Source organism: Phytophthora sojae (assembly GCF_000149755.1).
Source record: "Phytophthora sojae unplaced genomic scaffold PHYSOscaffold_7, whole genome shotgun sequence".
NCBI lineage: Eukaryota > Oomycota > Peronosporomycetes > Peronosporales > Peronosporaceae > Phytophthora > Phytophthora sojae.
The window spans coordinates 1,131,261-1,154,656 of record NW_009258121.1 but is presented as its reverse complement, the minus strand read 5'-3'; the positions used below and the strand labels follow the sequence as shown (position 1 = coordinate 1,154,656).

General features: G+C 58.5%; 8 protein-coding genes across 8 annotated transcripts; 4 read left to right on the top strand and 4 right to left on the bottom strand.

The window, feature by feature from the left end:
* Positions 1-81: 81 nt before the first annotated feature.
* Positions 82-1,500, top strand: PHYSODRAFT_515380 (hypothetical protein; the record flags this gene model as incomplete). The annotated part of the gene is made up of 2 exons (XM_009533872.1): positions 82-228; positions 271-1,500. 2 exons carry the CDS (start codon positions 82-84, stop codon positions 1,498-1,500), a joined length of 1,377 nt encoding a protein of 458 aa, XP_009532167.1.
* A 126-nt stretch (positions 1,501-1,626) lies between these two features.
* On the bottom strand, positions 1,627-2,846 carry PHYSODRAFT_336326 (hypothetical protein; the record flags this gene model as incomplete). The annotated part of the gene is made up of 2 exons (XM_009533871.1): positions 1,627-1,982; positions 2,036-2,846. 2 exons carry the CDS (start codon positions 2,844-2,846, stop codon positions 1,627-1,629), a joined length of 1,167 nt encoding a protein of 388 aa, XP_009532166.1.
* Positions 2,847-3,856: 1,010 nt separating this feature from the next.
* SOJ2A (elicitin) lies at positions 3,857-6,144 on the bottom strand. The gene has a single exon (XM_009533870.1). The coding sequence runs from the start codon at positions 6,091-6,093 to the stop codon at positions 5,509-5,511; it is 585 nt and encodes a 194-aa protein (XP_009532165.1). The 5' UTR covers positions 6,094-6,144; the 3' UTR covers positions 3,857-5,508.
* Positions 6,145-7,134: 990 nt separating this feature from the next.
* PHYSODRAFT_250849 (hypothetical protein) lies at positions 7,135-8,354 on the top strand (the record flags this gene model as incomplete). Its single annotated transcript, XM_009533869.1, has 2 exons — positions 7,135-7,945; positions 7,999-8,354. 2 exons carry the CDS (start codon positions 7,135-7,137, stop codon positions 8,352-8,354), a joined length of 1,167 nt encoding a protein of 388 aa, XP_009532164.1.
* Positions 8,355-10,119: 1,765 nt separating this feature from the next.
* Positions 10,120-14,854, bottom strand: PHYSODRAFT_286830 (hypothetical protein). The gene has a single exon (XM_009533868.1). It carries the CDS (start codon positions 12,080-12,082, stop codon positions 11,459-11,461), a length of 624 nt encoding a protein of 207 aa, XP_009532163.1. The 5' UTR covers positions 12,083-14,854; the 3' UTR covers positions 10,120-11,458.
* A 1,203-nt stretch (positions 14,855-16,057) lies between these two features.
* On the top strand, positions 16,058-16,776 carry SOJ2C (elicitin). The gene has a single exon (XM_009533867.1). It carries the CDS (start codon positions 16,093-16,095, stop codon positions 16,693-16,695), a length of 603 nt encoding a protein of 200 aa, XP_009532162.1. The 5' UTR covers positions 16,058-16,092; the 3' UTR covers positions 16,696-16,776.
* Positions 16,777-17,661: 885 nt separating this feature from the next.
* On the top strand, positions 17,662-18,337 carry PHYSODRAFT_286828 (hypothetical protein). Its single transcript, XM_009533866.1, has one exon. The coding sequence runs from the start codon at positions 17,696-17,698 to the stop codon at positions 18,251-18,253; it is 558 nt and encodes a 185-aa protein (XP_009532161.1). The 5' UTR covers positions 17,662-17,695; the 3' UTR covers positions 18,254-18,337.
* Positions 18,338-18,602: 265 nt separating this feature from the next.
* On the bottom strand, positions 18,603-22,828 carry PHYSODRAFT_547735 (hypothetical protein; the record flags this gene model as incomplete). Its single annotated transcript, XM_009533865.1, has 3 exons — positions 18,603-19,597; positions 19,826-22,066; positions 22,145-22,828. 3 exons carry the CDS (start codon positions 22,826-22,828, stop codon positions 19,007-19,009), a joined length of 3,516 nt encoding a protein of 1,171 aa, XP_009532160.1. The 3' UTR covers positions 18,603-19,006.
* Between the last annotated feature and the right edge of the window lie 568 nt (positions 22,829-23,396).

The window sequence follows — 23,396 nt, the reverse complement described above, 5'->3', positions numbered from 1 at the left end:
TCCATCATACCCTGACGCCCAATCCCCCACCCTACTGCATAACGTAGCCACTACACAACGACACCAACGACACTAGCAGCCATGGCGCCCGAGCGGCGGCGGCGGCTGTGCATCGCCATGTGCTGCGACTTCTTCTTCCCGCGCTTGGGCGGCGTGGAGATGCACATGTGGTCGCTCTCGCAGTGCCTGCTGCGGCGCGGCCACAAGGTCATCGTGCTCACGCACGCCGTGCCCGGGCCCAAGGCCAAGGGCTCCGAAAGCGCCGCTGAGACCCCCACGCAGCGCGCGGGCGTGCGCTACATGACGCACGGCCTCAAGGTCTACTACCTGCCGGTGACGCCCGTGGTGGACAACGTGACGTACCCGACGTTCGTGGGCCACTTGGCGCTGTTCCGGGCCATCTGCGTCCGCGAGCAGGTGCAGATCGTGCACGGCCACCAGGCCACGTCCACCTTCATGCACGAGTGCCTGCTGCAGGCCAAGGCGCTGGGCCTGGGCGTCAAGACCGTGTACACGGACCACTCGCTCTTCGGCTTCGCGGACGCGGCCAGCGTGCACCTCAACAAGGTCATGAAGTTCTCCATGTCCACGGTGGACGCGGCCATCGGCGTCTCACACACCTGTCGAGAGAACCTCGTGCTGCGCGCGTCGCTGCGGCCCGACAGGGTGGCCACCATCCCCAACGCCGTGGACGCCACCAAGTTCGCGCCCCCGTCGCCGGCCACGCGGCTCGGGCCGGACGACCCCATCACGGTCGTCATCATCTCGAGGCTGGTCTACCGCAAGGGCATCGACCTGGTGGCCCGGGCCATCCCCATCGTGTGCGCGCGGGACTCGAGAGTGCGCTTCCTGATCGGCGGCGACGGGGCCAAGCGACTGCTGCTCGAGGAGATGCGGGAGAAGTACCGACTGCACGACCGCGTGACGCTCTACGGCGCCGTGCCCCACTCCCAAGTGCGCGACGTGCTGTGCCAAGGCCACATCTTCCTCAACAGCTCGCTGACCGAGAGCTTCTGTATCGCGATCCTGGAGGCCGCAGCGTGCGGGCTCTTTGTGGTGAGTACGCGCGTGGGCGGAGTGCCAGAAGTGCTGCCCCCTGACATGGTGCAGTTCGCTGCGGACATCACGCCCGAGGCGCTCGCGGAGGCGGTGCTGGCCGCGGTGCCTCGACTGGCCGGCGTGGATCGACAGGAGTTCCACGACCGAGTGGGGAAAATGTACAACTGGGATGCGGTGGCTGTGCGCACGGAGAAAGTGTACGAGAAGGTGTGCGCTCTGCCCGACAGCTCGCTGCTCCACCGTCTGCAGCTGTATCATGGAATCGGCCCAGTGGCCGGGATGTTGGCTTGCGTCATTGCTGCGGTCTTGCATTTGTACGTCGTGTTTCTCGAGTGGTGGCAACCTGCGGCTGACATCGAGCGGGCGCTTGAGTGGACACCGATCTCTCTCCAAAGTGATGATGGCGATGAAACAACTGGGCAACTGGGCGTAGACGAATGAATTCGAGCGTGTCTTCGCCATTTACTAGACTCTTTCAAGGAATAAAACGCCGACATGAATACCAGGGTGGGCTGTGGATTGTGCTGGACGTGAAGTGGGTTTGCGCGTCGTTCCTCATTCGAGCGTTCACTTCTTGGCCTTGCGCTTCGAGCCGTTGCTCCGGTCCTTGAGGGCACAGATCTCACGCAAAATAGGCCCCATCGCGCTGGCGACGGACCACATGCTCTTGCTCTTGCCGTTGTTCGGTCTGGCCACGCGAACTTTTCTCCCAGGCACAAGGGGGAATCGCTGGAGCGTTTGCGACTCGACGTACTGGAGGCATGCAGCCAAGCCCACGCGCTGGGCGATGGTGACGAGGTCCTGTACGGGCTCCACGTACCACCAGCCCTTGTGCGGCTTCGAGCGTTGATCCAGTTGGACGAAAAACTTGGCGCCAAGCTCTTGGTAGATGCTCCTCATCACAGTCTGGAAGGCCTTGCGCGCTGCCGCTTGACGCGTCTTCCTTGCGGAATGGCGACGTCGATCGCTCAGGTACCACCAGCGGCGCCCAGAATGGGCGCTCCCAGACTGCGCGAGCGTGCTTCGCCCAGAACTCCTTGAACGCTGCAGCTAACTTGGACCGCTTCACGGGCAAGGGCAACGTGTCTGGGTCGGAAGACTTGGTTCCAAGGCTCCTGCTCCTCGATGCGATCGAGCACCTCCATGGTGCAGATGTTCAGATCTTCCACCGACGGCGGCATTGCTGCGACTGAAGCCAACTCGGCGAGTGTCGTGATCTCATCGTCGTCTTCCTCCTCGTTCTCCTCCGAGTCACTGCAGGGATCTAATTGGTGTTCTTGTTCCAGTCTCTCTTGAAGTGAAGTCCCGGTCTGCAGCTGCATCTCCGACGCTGGAGCGAACTGTGACTGCATTGACCTCGCTTGGAGAGCCTGAATGTCCACGGGGATGACGCTGACGACCTCGTTGCCGCGACTCACGAACGCACGCACCAGAGCGTCGTCTCCGTTGCAGAACTCGAGGAACATGTCCCGCAGCCAGAAAATGTTCTTGGTGGCCACGCGCGCCGACAGGTAGCGGAAGACGCAGAGCTGGAACTGCTGTGCGTCGGAATTCTCCTTGATCTGCTGAGCCAGCAGGCGAGCCGCTTCCTCTCGGTAGACGCGACTCGTCCTCTCCATGGACATCACCGTCACGATACTCGCTCCGAGACGGATAAAGTCCTGCAGCGTGTGCTCGTTGCCGACGCAGAAGTCGCTGAACATGCGACGCAGCAGAAGCAGGTTCGACGTGTGCAGGCGGTTCTCGAGGAAGTCGCAGAAGAGCAGCAGCGTCAAGAGCGACGGCATCTCGATCTCTCTTGTACCGTGCTCGTGCCAAGGGAAAGCTGCTGGCAGAAAATCTTTTCGACTAATGGCGCAACTTATTGGTAAAGAATTTTGCATCATCGAAAATTTGCCACACAGTACTTACTACACATTGCAACAGCCACCACAGCACCTCTTTACAACACAAGTCATTGATGATACAATGACGCTTAAGCGAAGGCCGGGACTAGAGCAACGATCCCCCTTGGCACAGGACGATGTTGTCGTTGTCGGATTTCAAGAGCGGACTTGTTGAGTTGCGTCGGCCGACCCTTCCTGCTACATACCGCAAAGTGAGACGCTCAGATTGTAGCCGACGCAGACACCAGACCGCACAAATGATATATCTAGTAGGTTGCTCTCTGGTTGACACCATCAGAGGACTGAATGGACTCACGAACGCAACCATAAAGTCACAACTCCATCGCCGTAACTGCAGTAAAGAAACCAGGTTGAAGCGGAAACTGAGCGCTCAGATCGGACTCCCTTTGATAACAACTTAGTACTATACTCCTCCTCCAAGGCCTCGACTGCTGCGCATTGATGTCCTTGTCCAACGCGACCTCGCTTCATTGCCCTCAGCACTACTGCTCCAAGCGGCAGCAATCCTCCTCGTATGGGCGACGCTCGCCCAGCCATCGCTCCTGCAAGCTCTTCAACCTTGCTGACCAATCAGCGGAGTTGCCCAAATTGCCCAAAACTAGCTTAATTTGGGCTTGTTAGCTGTATCCGCCCAGAGTGTGTAATGTCCCTTCTGACCAATGTGCAACACCAGTCGTCCTCCAAAGATCCGCTTCAGCTTCAGCTCTGACACCAAAAACTGGTTCGCAGTGATCGGACCTCGGTGCAAGGCTGGCTCAGCATCAGGTCGTGGCCCTACAGTGTCTGTAGACTTCAGCCTGCCTCCCAGGCTCCCAGTCAGCTGCAGCGACCAAGTGTGCGCCCTTTTCGGACAGGTAGGCCACCTCTTCATTCCACAACTTGCTCTGTTCCAGACACACAGCTTTCTTCAGCCAACGCAGGTACCATGAACACGAAGACCTTCCTCGCCGTTGCCGCCGCCGCCTTCGTGGGCTCCGCCGTCGCCGAGACGTGCTCGTCGACCGACCAGACCAGCGCGTACTCGTCGCTGGCGAGCGTGCTGACGCTGAGCTCGTTCCAGGGCTGCGCGGACGAGTCTGGCTTCAGCCTGCTGTACTCGACGTCGCTGCCGGACGACGCGCAGTACGAGAAGATGTGCGCGTCGGACAACTGCAAGTCGCTGATCGAGTCGGTGGCTGCCTTGAACCCGCCTGACTGCGACCTGACGGTGCCGACGAGCGGGCTGGTGCTCAACGTGGTGGACCTGACGAGCGGCTTCTCGACCAAGTGCTCGTCGCTGTCCTCTACGTCGACGTCGACGACCTCGACTGCCTCGAGCGCCGCTACGGCCACGACGACGGAGGCTCCGGCCGCCACGACGGCTGCCCCCGCCACGGAGAGCGCCACGACGGAGAGCGCCACGGTGTCCGCTGCGACGGAGGCCCCCGCCGCCACCCCGGCCGCTACCACGCCCACGACGGAGGCGTCGAACTCGACGACGTCAGTGACCCAGACTGCCACGGCCTGCTAAGTTGTAGGTTTGCGCGGCTGGGCTGTCCACGTATATATCATTCTGGGAGTCGAGTCTCGATTGCCCTGTAATAAACCTTTTCGATATCATAGGTTGGGTTGCTGCTTTGTTTCTTCTTGTTGTTTCATTGTGTGTGTTGATCATGGCTTGGGTGGTGTAATCCGAGTCTGTAGCGGTCGTGAGTGCTTGGTGTAGTCCATGGGAGAATCTCGACTGCGGTTGTTTGTAGGTCGAATGATTGTGGCTGCCTCTGTTGGTAGTTGTTGTACCTTTAGTTTTCAAAGCGGAGACGGTAGGAGTTCCAACCTCGGGTACTTCAATCTGCTAAGTCGGAAACAATTGCATGGCGGTTGTGCCGCTCGCAGATGCCTTACCAAACTCGAACGCAGCATATTTTACTGGAGGGGCTGAAGAGCCTGATGCGGATACCGATTGCGGACGATGCGACCGAGGCGATACGCAACGAAGAAGCCTCAACCTGCAGATGACAGGTTAGCAATGCCGCAGATCCTAACTTAGCATCTGTGGGACCGGTCGTTGTAGTCGTTAGCAAGAACTAAGTGGCAACAATGTACCTCAATTCAAACACAAAACCTAGACAACGATTAAACCTGTTGAACCGAAGGCTAATCGGATGCATTCGCCCCCGTATCTGATGCCATCGACCGTTACATTAGCACGACCGCCATGCAATTGTTTCCGACTTAGCAGATTGAAGTACCCGAGGTTGGAACTCCTACCGTCTCCGCTTTGAAAACTAAAGGTACAACAACTACCAACAGAGGCAGCCACAATCATTCGACCTACAAACAACCGCAGTCGAGATTCTCCCATGGACTACACCAAGCACTCACGACCGCTACAGACTCGGATTACACCACCCAAGCCATGATCAACACACACAATGAAACAACAAGAAGAAACAAAGCAGCAACCCAACCTATGATATCGAAAAGGTTTATTACAGGGCAATCGAGACTCGACTCCCAGAATGATATATACGTGGACAGCCCAGCCGCGCAAACCTACAACTTAGCAGGCCGTGGCAGTCTGGGTCACTGACGTCGTCGAGTTCGACGCCTCCGTCGTGGGCGTGGTAGCGGCCGGGGTGGCGGCGGGGGCCTCCGTCGCAGCGGACACCGTGGCGCTCTCCGTCGTGGCGCTCTCCGTGGCGGGGGCAGCCGTCGTGGCGGCCGGAGCCTCCGTCGTCGTGGCCGTAGCGGCGCTCGAGGCAGTCGAGGTCGTCGACGTCGACGTAGAGGACAGCGACGAGCACTTGGTCGAGAAGCCGCTCGTCAGGTCCACCACGTTGAGCACCAGCCCGCTCGTCGGCACCGTCAGGTCGCAGTCAGGCGGGTTCAAGGCAGCCACCGACTCGATCAGCGACTTGCAGTTGTCCGACGCGCACATCTTCTCGTACTGCGCGTCGTCCGGCAGCGACGTCGAGTACAGCAGGCTGAAGCCAGACTCGTCCGCGCAGCCCTGGAACGAGCTCAGCGTCAGCACGCTCGCCAGCGACGAGTACGCGCTGGTCTGGTCGGTCGACGAGCACGTCTCGGCGACGGCGGAGCCCACGAAGGCGGCGGCGGCAACGGCGAGGAAGGTCTTCGTGTTCATGGTACCTGCGTTGGCTGAAGAAAGCTGTGTGTCTGGAACAGAGCAAGTTGTGGAATGAAGAGGTGGCCTACCTGTCCGAAAAGGGCGCACACTTGGTCGCTGCAGCTGACTGGGAGCCTGGGAGGCAGGCTGAAGTCTACAGACACTGTAGGGCCACGACCTGATGCTGAGCCAGCCTTGCACCGAGGTCCGATCACTGCGAACCAGTTTTTGGTGTCAGAGCTGAAGCTGAAGCGGATCTTTGGAGGACGACTGGTGTTGCACATTGGTCAGAAGGGACATTACACACTCTGGGCGGATACAGCTAACAAGCCCAAATTAAGCTAGTTTTGGGCAATTTGGGCAACTCCGCTGATTGGTCAGCAAGGTTGAAGAGCTTGCAGGAGCGATGGCTGGGCGAGCGTCGCCCATACGAGGAGGATTGCTGCCGCTTGGAGCAGTAGTGCTGAGGGCAATGAAGCGAGGTCGCGTTGGACAAGGACATCAATGCGCAGCAGTCGAGGCCTTGGAGGAGGAGTATAGTACTAAGTTGTTATCAAAGGGAGTCCGATCTGAGCGCTCAGTTTCCGCTTCAACCTGGTTTCTTTACTGCAGTTACGGCGATGGAGTTGTGACTTTATGGTTGCGTTCGTGAGTCCATTCAGTCCTCTGATGGTGTCAACCAGAGAGCAACCTACTAGATATATCATTTGTGCGGCCTGGTGTCTGCGTCGGCTACAATCTGAGCGTCTCACTTTGCGGTATGTAGCAGGAAGGGTCGGCCGACGCAACTCAACAAGTCCGCTCTTGAAATCCGACAACGACAACATCGTCCTGTGCCAAGGGGGATCGTTGCTCTAGTCCCGGCCTTCGCTTAAGCGTCATTGTATCATCAATGACTTGTGTTGTAAAGAGGTGCTGTGGTGGCTGTTGCAATGTGTAGTACTGTGTGGCAAATTTTCGATGATGCAAAATTCTTTACCAATAAGTTGCGCCATTAGTCGAAAAGATTTTCTGCCAGCAGCTTTCCCTTGGCACGAGCACGGTACAAGAGAGATCGAGATGCCGTCGCTCTTGACGCTGCTGCTCTTCTGCGACTTCCTCGAGAACCGCCTGCACACGTCGAACCTGCTTCTGCTGCGTCGCATGTTCAGCGACTTCTGCGTCGGCAACGAGCACACGCTGCAGGACTTTATCCGTCTCGGAGCGAGTATCGTGACGGTGATGTCCATGGAGAGGACGAGTCGCGTCTACCGAGAGGAAGCGGCTCGCCTGCTGGCTCAGCAGATCAAGGAGAATTCCGACGCACAGCAGTTCCAGCTCTGCGTCTTCCGCTACCTGTCGGCGCGCGTGGCCACCAAGAACATTTTCTGGCTGCGGGACATGTTCCTCGAGTTCTGCAACGGAGACGACGCTCTGGTGCGTGCGTTCGTGAGTCGCGGCAACGAGGTCGTCAGCGTCATCCCCGTGGACATTCAGGCTCTCCAAGCGAGGTCAATGCAGTCACAGTTCGCTCCAGCGTCGGAGATGCAGCTGCAGACCGGGACTTCACTTCAAGAGAGACTGGAACAAGAACACCAATTAGATCCCTGCAGTGACTCGGAGGAGAACGAGGAGGAAGACGACGATGAGATCACGACACTCGCCGAGTTGGCTTCAGTCGCAGCAATGCCGCCGTCGGTGGAAGATCTGAACATCTGCACCATGGAGGTGCTCGATCGCATCGAGGAGCAGGAGCCTTGGAACCAAGTCTTCCGACCCAGACACGTTGCCCTTGCCCGTGAAGCGGTCCAAGTTAGCTGCAGCGTTCAAGGAGTTCTGGGCGAAGCACGCTCGCGCAGTCTGGGAGCGCCCATTCTGGGCGCCGCTGGTGGTACCTGAGCGATCGACGTCGCCATTCCGCAAGGAAGACGCGTCAAGCGGCAGCGCGCAAGGCCTTCCAGACTGTGATGAGGAGCATCTACCAAGAGCTTGGCGCCAAGTTTTTCGTCCAACTGGATCAACGCTCGAAGCCGCACAAGGGCTGGTGGTACGTGGAGCCCGTACAGGACCTCGTCACCATCGCCCAGCGCGTGGGCTTGGCTGCATGCCTCCAGTACGTCGAGTCGCAAACGCTCCAGCGATTCCCCCTTGTGCCTGGGAGAAAAGTTCGCGTGGCCAGACCGAACAACGGCAAGAGCAAGAGCATGTGGTCCGTCGCCAGCGCGATGGGGCCTATTTTGCGTGAGATCTGTGCCCTCAAGGACCGGAGCAACGGCTCGAAGCGCAAGGCCAAGAAGTGAACGCTCGAATGAGGAACGACGCGCAAACCCACTTCACGTCCAGCACAATCCACAGCCCACCCTGGTATTCATGTCGGCGTTTTATTCCTTGAAAGAGTCTAGTAAATGGCGAAGACACGCTCGAATTCATTCGTCTACGCCCAGTTGCCCAGTTGTTTCATCGCCATCATCACTTTGGAGAGAGATCGGTGTCCACTCAAGCGCCCGCTCGATGTCAGCCGCAGGTTGCCACCACTCGAGAAACACGACGTACAAATGCAAGACCGCAGCAATGACGCAGTATGGCAAATTGCTTGAGTAGGTACTTTGGTAGAATGAGGCGGCTCTTGGCGCTAGTGCTCTGCTGCGACTTACATGCACTACAATATCACCATGTGATTCTCATCCAGAAAGCGTAAACTTAAGCGTGCCCAGGGCAGCCTATTATTGCTATTGGCGAGGCTGTAGAGTTGAGCAGTATCGGGAGCAGATAGCCGTCTAAACAGCAATCAATTCAAATTCAAATTCAAAGTTGCCACGAAACAATGTGCTACAGATGCAAGTGCGGAGCCTCCAGACATTTTCCAGTCTGCCTTCAGTCGATTCATGCTCTGGAGGAGTGCACAGAGACGGAAGAGTAATGTACCGGTAAGTTATAATACCGGAGTACATGTACCGTACACACTTTATGTGTCACACACACCAGTACCTGTACTCGGCAGTGTCTGCACCACACCTTCTACGAGCCCGACCGTCTACTTCAAAAGTGGGCTCCCCCTAAAACGAGAGCCAAAAGTCGCACAAAATGGGCTCCCTCATGGTAAGTACGAGATCAAGGAGCCCTGGTTGGGGCTCCCCATTGGCTCCCCACCAGGGCTCCCCAAATTTAGCTTCAAATCTATGACGGGCTCTTCATAGTAATATCTGATTGGTCAATTTTACCTAGACTTAAGGCGAGCAACTTCGCGTGATCGATGCAGAAGATCGAGCTCAAAGATCGCCACACTAGAAGATCTCGCGCCGCTCATATGTGTACAGCCGCTCCGAGGCCACCCCAGCGTCGCTGATAGTCCTTCCTTCCCCTCAAGGAGAAGCCCTCTTTCCTATGCCTTTTCAGGTTAGAACCTGGAGATACTTCAATGACGGCCAATCATCAGCGAGATATTTAACACAGGTGAGGGGGAGCCCTTAACGAGGGCTCACAGTTCTGGAGGTCTCCTTTCACTTAACCTATTGAACCCAAGAGCCCAGGAGCCCGGCTCTCCCCAGGGCTCGTAGAAGGTGTGGTCTGCACAATGAGCATCTGATCTGATCTCGTGTCCATTTCTTCAGCGTCCCTTTTGCCCAGTTTCGTCGGCAATGGCTTCCGCTCTGCCCAAAATACCAAGTTGAAGTGACTAGCCAATCCCATCACTTGTATATCCCAAACTACACTAGATTAGGTCGTCCAAACAGACTAGTTTGGGCAGTGTATCCGCTCGGGTCGTGTGTCACGGCTGTTCGTCCCACCTCCTGACAGATGTGCAACACCAGTCGTCCCCCAAAAGATACGCTTCAGCTTTGAACCTGGTTCAGACCTGCCGCCATCAGGGACAGCCCGCCATCGCCTGCCCTCCTGACGCCCGGCCAGTTACACGCGCTCGCCCCCCCCCCAGTGGGCCCCCACCCGAGCAAATTTACCGTCCGAGGGCGACTGAAGACTGAAGCTGCCCCTTTCGGACACCAAGCAGGTCAAACGCGGCAGCTGCACGGCATCTCTTCATTCCACAACTTGCTCTGTTCCAGACACACAGCTTTCTTCAGCCAACGCAGGTACCATGAACACGAAGACCTTCCTCGCCGTTGCCGCCGCCGCCTTCGTGGGCTCCGCCGTCGCCGAGACGTGCTCGTCGACCGACCAGACCAGCGCGTACTCGTCGCTGGCGAGCGTGCTGACGCTGAGCTCGTTCCAGGGCTGCGCGGACGAGTCTGGCTTCAGCCTGCTGTACTCGACGTCGCTGCCGGACGACGCGCAGTACGAGAAGATGTGCGCGTCGGACAACTGCAAGTCGCTGATCGAGTCGGTGGCTGCCTTGAACCCGCCTGACTGCGACCTGACGGTGCCGACGAGCGGGCTGGTGCTCAACGTGGTGGACCTGACGAGCGGCTTCTCGACCAAGTGCTCGTCGCTGTCCTCTACGTCGACGTCGACGACCTCGACTGCCTCGAGCGCCGCTACGGCCACGACGACGGAGGCTCCGGCCGCCACGACGGCTGCCCCCGCCACGACGGCTGCCCCCGCCACGGAGAGCGCCACGACGGAGAGCGCCACGGTGTCCGCTGCGACGGAGGCCCCCGCCGCCACCCCGGCCGCTACCACGCCCACGACGGAGGCGTCGAACTCGACGACGTCAGTGACCCAGACTGCCACGGCCTGCTAAGTTGTAGGTTTGCGCGGCTGGGCTGTCCACGTATATATCATTCTGGGAGTCGAGTCTCGATTGCCCTGTAATAAACCTTTTCGATATCATAGGTTGGGTTGCTGCTTTGTTTCTTCTTGGATTTTGAGTGCGAATAACCTTAGCTGGATGATTCGCTTTCACGTGGCGGAGGGCCACTGCTACAGAACGGGGCGTTCATGGGAAAGAGATGCAGTATGTTGTAAAGAGACAGACCTACATACCAATTGTCGGATAGACAACCCCGAATGCTACCATAGGCCAATTCTGTCTTGCTGGATGCAGATGCGCCGATGTGTTATTGACTTCAACACGTGATGTTGAAGCGGTTTGGTTTGTCACGGCTGTTGAAGTTGCGTCTAGCCCCAACTACGATGTGGGCCTACACTGTACCATTGTTTGGGAAGCGAACTGTACAGTAGTCGTGAATTTCGCCCCGCAGATGCAGACAACCAGTCAACACACTAAATACAATACAACAGATAGATCAAACCACCGCCCTTCAAAACAAAGTGATCACTCCAATGAAAACGATGTATTATGGACCGTAATTTACGGTCTTGGCACTACCAACTACGACAGCGCTGATCCAAAGTCCAGTCTTCAAGCTGCCGAGCCACCAGGCTTCGCAGCACACAAATATAAAGGTCGGTTGTGTCACAAGATACGGGGGTAAACCCCGTCCGCTTAGCAGGCCGTGGCCGTCGAGGTGGTCGAGGTGGTCGTGGCGGTGGCCGTCTCCGTCGAGTTCGACGAAGTGGTCGTGGCGTCGCTGGCGGTCGACGCAGCCGTTGAGGTCGCGGCCGACGTGGTGGAAGCCGTCGTAGTCGTCGCGGCGGTCGAGGTCGAGGTCGTGTCAGCGCTGGTGCTGGCAGCGGTGGACGTCGTCGACGTGGAGGTGGTTGAAGTCGTGCTGGTGCTGGCCGACGAGTCGCTGTCGAGCGACGAGCAAATGCTCGAGAAGCCGTTCGCCAGCTCGTAGACGTTCACCTCCAGGCCGCTCGCGGGGACCTCCAGGGTGCAGTCGGGCGGCTTGAGCGCAATGATGGACTCGATGAGCGACTGGCAGTCGCTGGACGCGCACATCTTGACGTACTCAGCGTCCGTGGGCAGCGACGTGGAGTACAGGAGACTGTAGCCAGAGTCGTCGACACAGCCCTGGAACGAGTCGAGCGTCAGCAGGCTGGCCAGCGTCGTGTAGGCGGAGGTCTGCTGCGAGGACGAGCAGGCGTCGGAGCTGGACGAGCTGGAGGCGGCGGCTGAGCCCACGAGTGCCATGGCGGCGACGGCGAGGATGGTCTGCGCGTTCATGGTTATCTAGTAGCTGTAGGCTGGTGTCGTCTGCGTAGAGCGGAGAAAATTGAGGAATGAACTCGATGGGATGAAGTTACGAAAGCTGCTTTGCGGCCTGCGGAAGGGTCCCTGGACGGCCAAGGAGATTGTTGCTATAGCAATCACCATAGAGATCTCCTGGGGTTGTATCGGCCTCACTCAGGCCGATGGAGTTTGACATCGGATTGAAGAGTGAATCCTACGTACCCGATACCCCGATAGTGCGGGAGTGCGTCTGGGTGCCCAAATGCTCGGTCATGAACGGGTAATGGAGCCTTAGACCATGTCCCAGGGCAGTTCTGCCGCGGGCGCTATATATCAGGACGTGCGAGCGCAGCCAGACTCGCGCCTACATTGAGCAGACGAAAGCTTGGGCATATCTTGCCGTCAGGAGTCGCTCTCGGGGAGCGGTTGTCCTAACTCTAAACATGTTTTCATCGTACAGCAACGCATTGCTGTACTAGTGTTTCATTCATTACTACGCCGTGGTGTAAGCTTAGCCCGCAATCAGCATCTTCATTCATAGGGAACCGAAGATTTGCTCGGAGGCTAAAACACTGGAAATGGAAATGGTGCCCAGGAAGTCGCAGCAAGTTTTCAATAAAGACCAGTTTCACTCCACTCGAGCGCAAACTGGATCAGACCCCTCCTCAAATACTCTCCTTCATGCGCTTCCGCCGGAAGTAGTCCTGGCGAGATGTGAAAGCTTCGCACGTAACCAATCTAACATAGCACTGGCCTACAATCCTCATTCCTCAATATCCTAGCCTACAGCTACTAGATAACCATGAACGCGCAGACCATCCTCGCCGTCGCCGCCATGGCACTCGTGGGCTCAGCCGCCGCCTCCAGCTCGTCCAGCTCCGACGCCTGCTCGTCCTCGCAGCAGACCTCCGCCTACACGACGCTGGCCAGCCTGCTGACGCTCGACTCGTTCCAGGGCTGTGTCGACGACTCTGGCTACAGTCTCCTGTACTCCACGTCGCTGCCCACGGACGCTGAGTACGTCAAGATGTGCGCGTCCAGCGACTGCCAGTCGCTCATCGAGTCCATCATTGCGCTCAAGCCGCCCGACTGCACCCTGGAGGTCCCCGCGAGCGGCCTGGAGGTGAACGTCTACGAGCTGGCGAACGGCTTCTCGAGCATTTGCTCGTCGCTCGACAGCGACTCGTCGGCCAGCACCAGCACGACTTCAACCACCTCCACGTCGACGACGTCCACCGCTGCCAGCACCAGCGCTGACACGACCTCGACCTCGACCGCCGCGACGACTACGACGGCTTCCACCACGTCGGCCGCGACCTCAACGGCTGCGTCGACCGCCAGCGACGCCACGACCACTTCGTCGAACTCGACGGAGACGGCCACCGCCACGACCACCTCGACCACCTCGACGGCCACGGCCTGCTAAGCGGACGGGGTTTACCCCCGTATCTTGTGACACAACCGACCTTTATATTTGTGTGCTGCGAAGCCTGGTGGCTCGGCAGCTGAAGACTGGACTTTGGATCAGCGCTGTCGTAGTTGGTAGTGCCAAGACCGTAAATTACGGTCCATAATACATCGTTTTCATTGGAGTGATCACTTTGTTTTGAAGGGCGGTGGTTTGATCTATCTGTTGTATTGTATTTAGTGTGTTGACTGGTTGTCTGCATCTGCGGGGCGAAATTCACGACTACTGTACAGTTCGCTTCCCAAACAATGGTACAGTGTAGGCCCACATCGTAGTTGGGGCTAGACGCAACTTCAACAGCCGTGACAAACCAAACCGCTTCAACATCACGTGTTGAAGTCAATAACACATCGGCGCATCTGCATCCAGCAAGACAGAATTGGCCTATGGTAGCATTCGGGGTTGTCTATCCGACAATTGGTATGTAGGTCTGTCTCTTTACAACATACTGCATCTCTTTCCCATGAACGCCCCGTTCTGTAGCAGTGGCCCTCCGCCACGTGAAAGCGAATCATCCAGCTAAGGTTATTCGCACTCAAAATCCAAGAAGAAACAAAGCAGCAACCCAACCTATGATATCGAAAAGGTTTATTACAGGGCAATCGAGACTCGACTCCCAGAATGATATATACGTGGACAGCCCAGCCGCGCAAACCTACAACTTAGCAGGCCGTGGCAGTCTGGGTCACTGACGTCGTCGAGTTCGACGCCTCCGTCGTGGGCGTGGTAGCGGCCGGGGTGGCGGCGGGGGCCTCCGTCGCAGCGGACACCGTGGCGCTCTCCGTCGTGGCGCTCTCCGTGGCGGGGGCAGCCGTCGTGGCGGCCGGAGCCTCCGTCGTCGTGGCCGTAGCGGCGCTCGAGGCAGTCGAGGTCGTCGACGTCGACGTAGAGGACAGCGACGAGCACTTGGTCGAGAAGCCGCTCGTCAGGTCCACCACGTTGAGCACCAGCCCGCTCGTCGGCACCGTCAGGTCGCAGTCAGGCGGGTTCAAGGCAGCCACCGACTCGATCAGCGACTTGCAGTTGTCCGACGCGCACATCTTCTCGTACTGCGCGTCGTCCGGCAGCGACGTCGAGTACAGCAGGCTGAAGCCAGACTCGTCCGCGCAGCCCTGGAACGAGCTCAGCGTCAGCACGCTCGCCAGCGACGAGTACGCGCTGGTCTGGTCGGTCGACGAGCACGTCTCGGCGACGGCGGAGCCCACGAAGGCGGCGGCGGCAACGGCGAGGAAGGTCTTCGTGTTCATGGTACCTGCGTTGGCTGAAGAAAGCTGTGTGTCTGGAACAGAGCAAGTTGTGGAATGAAGAGATGCCGTGCAGCTGCCGCGTTTGACCTGCTTGGTGTCCGAAAGGGGCAGCTTCAGTCTTCAGTCGCCCTCGGACGGTAAATTTGCTCGGGTGGGGGCCCACTGGGGGGGGGGCGAGCGCGTGTAACTGGCCGGGCGTCAGGAGGGCAGGCGATGGCGGGCTGTCCCTGATGGCGGCAGGTCTGAACCAGGTTCAAAGCTGAAGCGTATCTTTTGGGGGACGACTGGTGTTGCACATCTGTCAGGAGGTGGGACGAACAGCCGTGACACACGACCCGAGCGGATACACTGCCCAAACTAGTCTGTTTGGACGACCTAATCTAGTGTAGTTTGGGATATACAAGTGATGGGATTGGCTAGTCACTTCAACTTGGTATTTTGGGCAGAGCGGAAGCCATCGCCGACGAAACTGGGCAAAAGGGACGCAGCAGATCAGAAGCCATACAAGTCGCAGCTGAACGGCTCAAGACCTGCCTTTCGATCCGAAGCGCAAGCCGATCAACTAAGTTTGATGCTGTTGACCGCTGCACTGTGAAGGAATCATGGTGCTGGAGTTCACCACCAACCTTCTAAGCCCCTCAAGGGGTTACAGTCTGCAATGGTTTTTGCACCACGGTGGTTGTTGGCATTGCGCTTTGAGTTCGAGAACGAACTGGAATCGATTCAAACTGTGAGTCTCGATGAGCGAAACTGCGCTGGGACATGATCTTGAAGGGATCCTCGTGGCGGCGATGCAGTTGCCTGGTGAAATCCTCAGCTCTTCGTTTCTGCTTGACCAGCGTCGCGCTTTGCACTGTCGAGACCACCTAAGATGCGTTTCATATCCCTCAGCAACTCTTCGACTATCCTGCATCGAGAACGGCAGGTCAAGCATTGGCATCCCGATAAAAACTATCTTGTCAGAAGTATAATGCTCTGCTCGACCAGTGTATCCGGGCGTGCCCAGGATCAATGAATATCAAGGAAAACAGGTCACACTCACCCAAGGATGATCGCAGCTTTTTTGACTGCAAAGGCTTCTTCTATCGCGTCACGGAGATGATGGCACCGATCACCATGACTCCCAACATATCCTTCCTGTTCGAATGCTCTTCCGACACCAAGGCTGGGCTCCCGTACAGTACAGTAGGGTGCATCTGCCGGTTCGCAGGGATACCATCGACGCGAAAGCTCATTCCACAACTTGCTCTGTTCCAGACACACAGCTTTCTTCAGCCAACGCAGGTACCATGAACACGAAGACCTTCCTCGCCGTTGCCGCCGCCGCCTTCGTGGGCTCCGCCGTCGCCGAGACGTGCTCGTCGACCGACCAGACCAGCGCGTACTCGTCGCTGGCGAGCGTGCTGACGCTGAGCTCGTTCCAGGGCTGCGCGGACGAGTCTGGCTTCAGCCTGCTGTACTCGACGTCGCTGCCGGACGACGCGCAGTACGAGAAGATGTGCGCGTCGGACAACTGCAAGTCGCTGATCGAGTCGGTGGCTGCCTTGAACCCGCCTGACTGCGACCTGACGGTGCCGACGAGCGGGCTGGTGCTCAACGTGGTGGACCTGACGAGCGGCTTCTCGACCAAGTGCTCGTCGCTGTCCTCTACGTCGACGTCGACGACCTCGACTGCCTCGAGCGCCGCTACGGCCACGACGACGGAGGCTCCGGCCGCCACGACGGCTGCCCCCGCCACGACGGCTGCCCCCGCCACGGAGAGCGCCACGACGGAGAGCGCCACGGTGTCCGCTGCGACGGAGGCCCCCGCCGCCACCCCGGCCGCTACCACGCCCACGACGGAGGCGTCGAACTCGACGACGTCAGTGACCCAGACTGCCACGGCCTGCTAAGTTGTTGCGACCAAGAGCTTCGTTTTCAGTATAAGGACGATGCAGATTTGGTATTGGTGAATAGCATCTCATTATTGCGTTATCCCTCATTGCCATTATGTATTGTTGCTTTTGTGGGCTTCGTCAAGCAGACCTGCCATTCAAAACTGTAGTGTTGAAGTGTATCCGATACCCCTCTATCATGGAGTCCATGTGGGATCATGAACCCTGCCCCAGTGCAAAACTCTCGCAACAAGCGAAGGCTGATGAATGTATCCACGCTCTCTGCGTCTTCATCGAGGTGCGTCACAATGGCATAGCATCGTGTAGGGAGCCGAGTGTAAAGCAAATTTGGCTCTAAACTCTCAGTGCAACAATAGCAACGATGCACTGTACAGTACAGTATCGGATACAGTCTACAGTGCAGTCAGGGGCGCTTCGTGAAGTTTGGCGGGATATCGCCACGACTGCAGCAGCAGTCAACTGCTGGAACTTCGAGTCGGAGGCTTCACCTGCGCGTTGGCCCATTGACGCAAGGCTTGTTACTCACCTGCAGACGCCGCCGGGATCCGCTATGGGACAGTTGCAAGAGGATACACCCGCCCGGGCTCTCGCGGACTCGTTGACAGTACTTCACGAGAGTCCGGGCGCAAGGATACAGTACATCTTTTTCACACCTGCAACACTGGCAAAGCCGCGAAATTACCGGTTCAATGGCGCGATAAAGGTGAAGACACGGCCACAACCAGGTCCCATGACACCCACTTTTGGCTCAGATACGCCAGGCAGGACTTGCAGCAGGTTGGCACTATGGACACTTGAGTCAACATGGGACGTAGCGGCTCTTGTCCAGCCGCAGGCTCAGGCCGGCCCAGATTGATGCTGTACCGCGCCCTTGCGCTGTTCGAACGCACGGGGCCCGGCAAGTTCACCTACTGTACAATGCGGGCCGCCTCCACTGATTCATTCTGCAACTCGCCTTCCGCAGCTCACCCCACCTCCCTACCCCACCACACTCAAGATGAACTCGCACTTCGCCGTCGCCGCCGCCGCCCTGGCCTTCGTCGCCTCCGTCAACGGTGAGGCCTGCTCGGCCACGCAGCAGGCCTCGGCCTACACGTCCATGGTGGGCCTCCTGCAGGGCACGGCGCTCAACACGTGCGCCACGGACTCGGGCTACAACATGCTGTACGCCACGTCGCTGCCGACGGCCGAGCAGACCGCCGCCATGTGCAAGGTGGACGCGTGCCACGAGCTCATCAAGAACGTGCAGGCCACCAACCCGCCCGACTGCGACCTGTCGATCCCCACGAGCGGCGCCGTCATGAACGTCAAGAGCCTGGCCGACAACTTCGAGCCCGGTTGCACGTCCGCGTCCTCGCCCGCCACGGAGGCCCCCGCCGCCACCACGGCCGCCCCGGCCCCGGCCGCCACGACCGCCCCCGCTGCTGAGACCCCCGCTTCCACCACGGCTGCCCCCGCCGCGGACTCGCCCGCCCAGCAGGACACGCCCGCGCAGGAGTCGACCCCCGCCGTCACGCCCGCTGCCACCACTGCCGCTACCCCCACCGCGTGCTAAGTGCAGGGAGGACTGAGAGCAAACGATTCGCTTCGTACCGCTACCGCTGTTAATAAGAGAGCCCTCGGGCCATTTTGTGTTATGACTTCTCTGCCTTTGTGTCTCGGTTTCATGACTTTGGTGGCACTGCAAACCGACTTCTCTGCCTTTGTGTCTCGGTTTCATGACTTTGGTGGCACTGCAAACCGCCGATCGAGTTCGAACAGCAAAATGATGGGCGGGAACAGCATCACAAGTACAGTGCCGCGTGCCTCGCCGCGTCTACTATAGCCAACACAACACACAAGAAGCCAACTACACCGGCAAACGAGAGCTGTCACCGCTCCCATCGGAGCCAGAAGGGGTATTTCAACTGAGGTAGGGAGGGAGGTCGGGCACATCAAGCCATCGATACACTAGCCCTCGCTCCAAGAGCTCTACGCTCCGAATGTCACTGCTTTCTAGCTAAGTCCTCATAACTCCGTCGACTTGCCACTGCAGAGCTGATGAGGGCCTCTTCACCTCATGCTTGCGCTTGCTGACGCTACCATCTTACAGTCCCTCGACTTCACGGCTCATCATAAAGGTCAGTTACCTAAAGTGGCAGCTTCCATTGCAGTGGCGTCCCCAGCGCTCGCGCTTCACGCAGTGATCTGTGCCAACTCCTCTCGCTTTGGGAGTTCCGAAGACGAACGTATCATTCTCACCCGACACGAGTCAAAAGCCGGGGTCCGCTCTGCCAATCGCCACCCAACTGCTCCCACGATACGAGGCCTACTTCGTCCCACGATACCCTTTGCCCCGACGCAGCCCGAACTCCGCGTTGTTCCACTCACTGCCGCCTCCGAATCCCATGCGGACCTCACCCGCCTGCTGTCCGCCCGTCTGGTTCCCGTAGTTGACATTGGGGCGCGGAGGAGGAGGGCCGAAGCTTGGCATGCCGTCCATGGGAGGTCCGTCATTCATAAAGTCATCACGCTCCATGTTCTGGAGCACGAGACGCTTCAGCTCCGACTGCTCCTTCTTTCCAGCGTTCTCCTGGCGATGGCTGTGCTGGGCCAGAGACGACGCCTCGGGCACCACCAATTGACGGGCCTCCACCTTGCCCTTGTTGCCGCGCCGCAGCATGCGGAACACCACGCCGTCGGGGGACCCGTTGGCATCAAGCGCCAGCATTCCACGCGGGCCCGCGGGCGTGAGCGAAGCGGAGCTCTTCACAACGGTAGGAATCGCCATCTTGTCCACATTGACGCGCGCCGCGGGCTTGCGGGTGTCGGTGCTCCCGTGCATCATCGACTTGAAGGCCTTCTCGAACTCCTCGTCCTCCTCGCTCTTCTGAATGCGGTCGTGAATAATAAGGTGCTCCTCCTCCTCGTCTTCGTCTTCCTCGTCGTCGTCATCGTCATCTTCATCGTCGTCCTCATCGTCATCATCCTCGTCATCCTCGTCGCCGTCGTCGCCTCCAGCGTGATCGTCATCGTCTTGTTCATCGTCGTCGTCATCATCATCGTCGTCATCCGTGTCGTCCTCCTCGTCTTCAAGGAACTCGTCATCTTCGTCAGCCGGTTGGGACAGAGACCCTTCCTCCGCGACGCTTTCGAGACCGTTCGTAGCCATGACTAGAGCCGCATTCTTCTTCGACAGACGACGCTCAGCCTCCTCCAAGTCACCACGTAGAATCTCCCGGACAGCCTGGTCAACCTCCTCCCACGTTTCGAACTTCTTGAAGTGGTCCTTCAAACTGTTGGACAGCATCTCGAACAGGTCGAACACCACAAAGTCCGTTTCCATGGGCACCTCCGTCTTGGAGAAGAGGTAGCGCTGGAAGAAAGTCATGAAACGACCGAGACGAGGCCTCGAGATGCCTCGTTCGTTGGAATTGCCGCTGTTTCCAGTTATGCTGGAGATCCCGCTGCCGTTGCAGGTCTCAATCAAGGCGCTCACAAGACGAACACGGAAAACTTCAGTCGGACCGTCCACTTCACTGGGCACGCGAGGGTCGTAGCGCATGTCGGGCACGAGCAAGAACATTTTTTTCATCTCCAACATTTGAGCAGGGGGAATTTTGTCGCTGCTGTATTGCGGTAGCGTGAGCAAGTCGTGCGAGTGATTGATCAGGAGGTAAAGGGTCTCCACCACCACGTTCATGCTCACCAGACCGCAATTGTAAAGCTCTCCCAGGAGTTTAACGTAGCCCAGACTGCGTTGGTGGTCGCGATAGTCGTTGACCTCCAAGCCGTATCGGATATGCTCCAGCACATCGTCCACCAGCAGAACCAGCACTTCATCGTGGTATCGCGACAATCCCTTTACCACCTCGCAGATCCACTTCATTTGCATCACCTTGCCCTTCGTCACCTTCAGCAGCGCCTTGAGCACCATAGCACAAGTGGAGCTTTCCTGCCACGGAAGCCGGCGAAGGGTCTTTACGGCCTTGTTGACGTTCGATCCGTTGAGGTCCTGGTACAGCACCTTAATCAGGAACAAGTACATCGGGTCGTACTGCTTCACCTGCCGCTCCACACGCTCGGGAGGCTTGCACATGTAGTACGCGTTTTCCACGAGGGTCTCCAGCTGCGGGTCCAAGTGCTTGGCCGCCTTGAGCTTCATCATGACGTTCAAGCAGTTGACCGTGCGGACATGGGTGTGCTTCGAGCAGTACAGGAAGCGACCACAGTTCTCGAGGAACGTCGTTGCCACGTGCACGTTGTGTCCCTGGAAGTCCTGGAAGCACTTCTGGAGGCACCGGAAGCCTGTGTTCGGCGGGCAGATACGGAACTTGACTAGCTCCGCCAGGAAACGGATGTTCTTGATCTTGGACTCAAGTCGGAACTGGTTGCGCCTTTTGATCAGGCCGTGAAACTCGCCCACGAGCATACCCACGAGTTCTCCACCGATATCCTCCTTCAGCACGCTCTGCAACGTGGCAACCAAGCGTGCATAATGAGATAGCAGCTCCAAGTGAGTCCGCGGCACCGCATACAGCGTCTTCACGAGGCGGTTTCGTGTCGCCTTTGAGTTGCGGTAGCAAAACTCCACTGCCGCCTTGTCACAGCGATCACGGTTCACCAGGTCCTCCAGGGAAGTAAAGAACGCGTCCAGTTGGTGGTGGTAGCTGTTGGTTGCAGCACTCGAAGAAGTTGTCGAGGCACTGGCGCTCGCATCCTCCGTGTCCTCCTTGCCCTTGCCCTCCTCCTCGTCTGTATCAGTCGCAGTAGAGTCCTTCGCTGCATCTGCCTCGATATCTTCCAGAGTCACGTCGTCGGCGTCTCCCCCGTCTTTCCCGTCATCGTCGACATTGCCCTCAGCTTCGTCCTCAATCTCCGCTTCAGCTTCTTCGTCCGCGTTAGCCGTAGCCTCCTTCTTCTTTTTGAGCTCCGCCACATCAGCCTCCGTGAGGCCAAGCACAACAGCAGGCACCAACTCCAGCAGATCCGGAAGATCCTCGTAAAATGAGCGCGTGGCTTCATCATCGAAAGGGCCGTCGCGACTGAGCTCGCGCCCGCCGCCCTCTCCTCCTTCCCAGACGAGAATTCCACCACGGCCCGATCCGTCGTCCTTCTCCTCGACGGGCAGCGGCGGCACCTCGCGGTCCAGCGCGTCGGCCAGCGAGTTGACGCTCGTCTGCAGCTTCTCGAACAGCAGCTTGGCGTTCTTGAGCTCCTGCACGTGCTCCTCCGTCACTTCTCCGCGGTTGACCTCCTCCTTCTCGTTGCGCGTGTCCAGCTTGAGGAACGTCGCGTGCTGCGCCAAGTAGAACTTGCAGATCATCTCGTACGCCTCCAGGTAGCAGGCCAGACACTGCTGCTGCACGGCCTTGGGCACCACGGGCGCCTGGCCGGTCACGAAGGCACAGAAGTCGTCGTTGTCGGCCAGCTGCTTCTCCATCTCCTTGTACTTCTTGGGCTGCACGCCGAGGAAGTCGACGCCCACCGACTTGGCGAAGCTCACGAGCAGCGGCACCTCCAGCTGCTGCGAGCCGGAGGAAGAGGAGGAGCCCATGGACATGTTGCCCTTGGACCCCCTCTTGCCGGCCCCGGGCTGCTCGCGCCGCGCGACGCGCTGGATGATGTGCGCGATGACCTGCACGTCGTCCAGCACGCCGGCCAGGTACAGCTCGCACAGCAGGCGCAGGATCAGGCGGCGCCGCAGCATCTTGCTCTTGTCGTCCGAGGCGTACGAGGCCTCGAAGCTTCCGATGAGCGCGCGCTCCATGCCGGGCGCGAACTCCTCGTAGCGCTGGTGCAGCAGCGACGCCACCTTGACGGCGGCCGCCAGGTCCGCCGCCTTGAGCGGCGCGTCGGCCAGCGCGGCCACGCACTCGCTCACGTAGCGCGTGAGGTTCAGCTCGGCCGCGTCGCGCAGCAGCGAGTCCGCGTTGCTCTCCGACAGCACGCGCAGCTTCTTGACGAAGGCGGACGACCGCTTGATGTCCGACTTGAGCTTGAGGCTCGCCAGCTGCGCGCGCGCGGCCGCCACGCCCTCCGCGCAGTTGGCCGCCCGCAGCGCCTGGCGCGCCTCGCTCAGGCGCTTCAGCTCCTGCAGCTGCGCCAGCGCCTGCACCTGCGCCTCGTCCTCCTCGTCGTCGCGCGCCATCGCTAGTGATGCCTCTTGGGCGCGAGGCTTCGTTTGCTCGGTAGTAGTCCCCAGAATATAATAGTAGTTAGTAGGTATATCACTACTACTAAAATTACTACTGATGTACTACTATAAGTTAGATCTGGGATTGGAGCCATTACGTCTCTACGTCTCGGCTTTCGATCGTCTTAGACGATGTGGCGACATTTTTTCTTATTTTTGATTGGCCAGTTATTAGCTCGATCGGCTAGGTTCATCGTCTCCAGACTGACCAATCTGAGACGACTAAATCACCAGTCTCACTTTGGAGACGAGCGTCTTCACTGCGTTTCGATGGTGCAGAGCGAAAGCATCGTTGCTGCAGTTGCTGCGGCCACGAGGGCTCTCGCGACGGCGGTCCACACCGCTGTGTGGGCAATTTCGAACCCGAAGCAGAACATCCTTACCCTGACACCGCTAGAGTTTGAGGCTATGCTTTACGACGCGGTCTACGACGAGTGGTTTCGACAGAATCTCAGGTTGACACTGCTGGTCAGTGAACACTTTGCTCTGGTTAACAGAGAGTGTTGATGCTAAGACGGCCCAC

Bases quoted from the DNA above. Each gene is read 5' to 3' on its own strand.
- SOJ2A (XM_009533870.1), bottom strand. From the start codon at position 6,093: ATGAACACGAAGACCTTCCTCGCCGTTGCCGCCGCCGCCTTCGTGGGC.
- PHYSODRAFT_286830 (XM_009533868.1), bottom strand. From the start codon at position 12,082: ATGAACGCGCAGACCATCCTCGCCGTCGCCGCCATGGCACTCGTGGGC.
- SOJ2C (XM_009533867.1), top strand. From the start codon at position 16,093: ATGAACACGAAGACCTTCCTCGCCGTTGCCGCCGCCGCCTTCGTGGGC.
- PHYSODRAFT_286828 (XM_009533866.1), top strand. From the start codon at position 17,696: ATGAACTCGCACTTCGCCGTCGCCGCCGCCGCCCTGGCCTTCGTCGCC.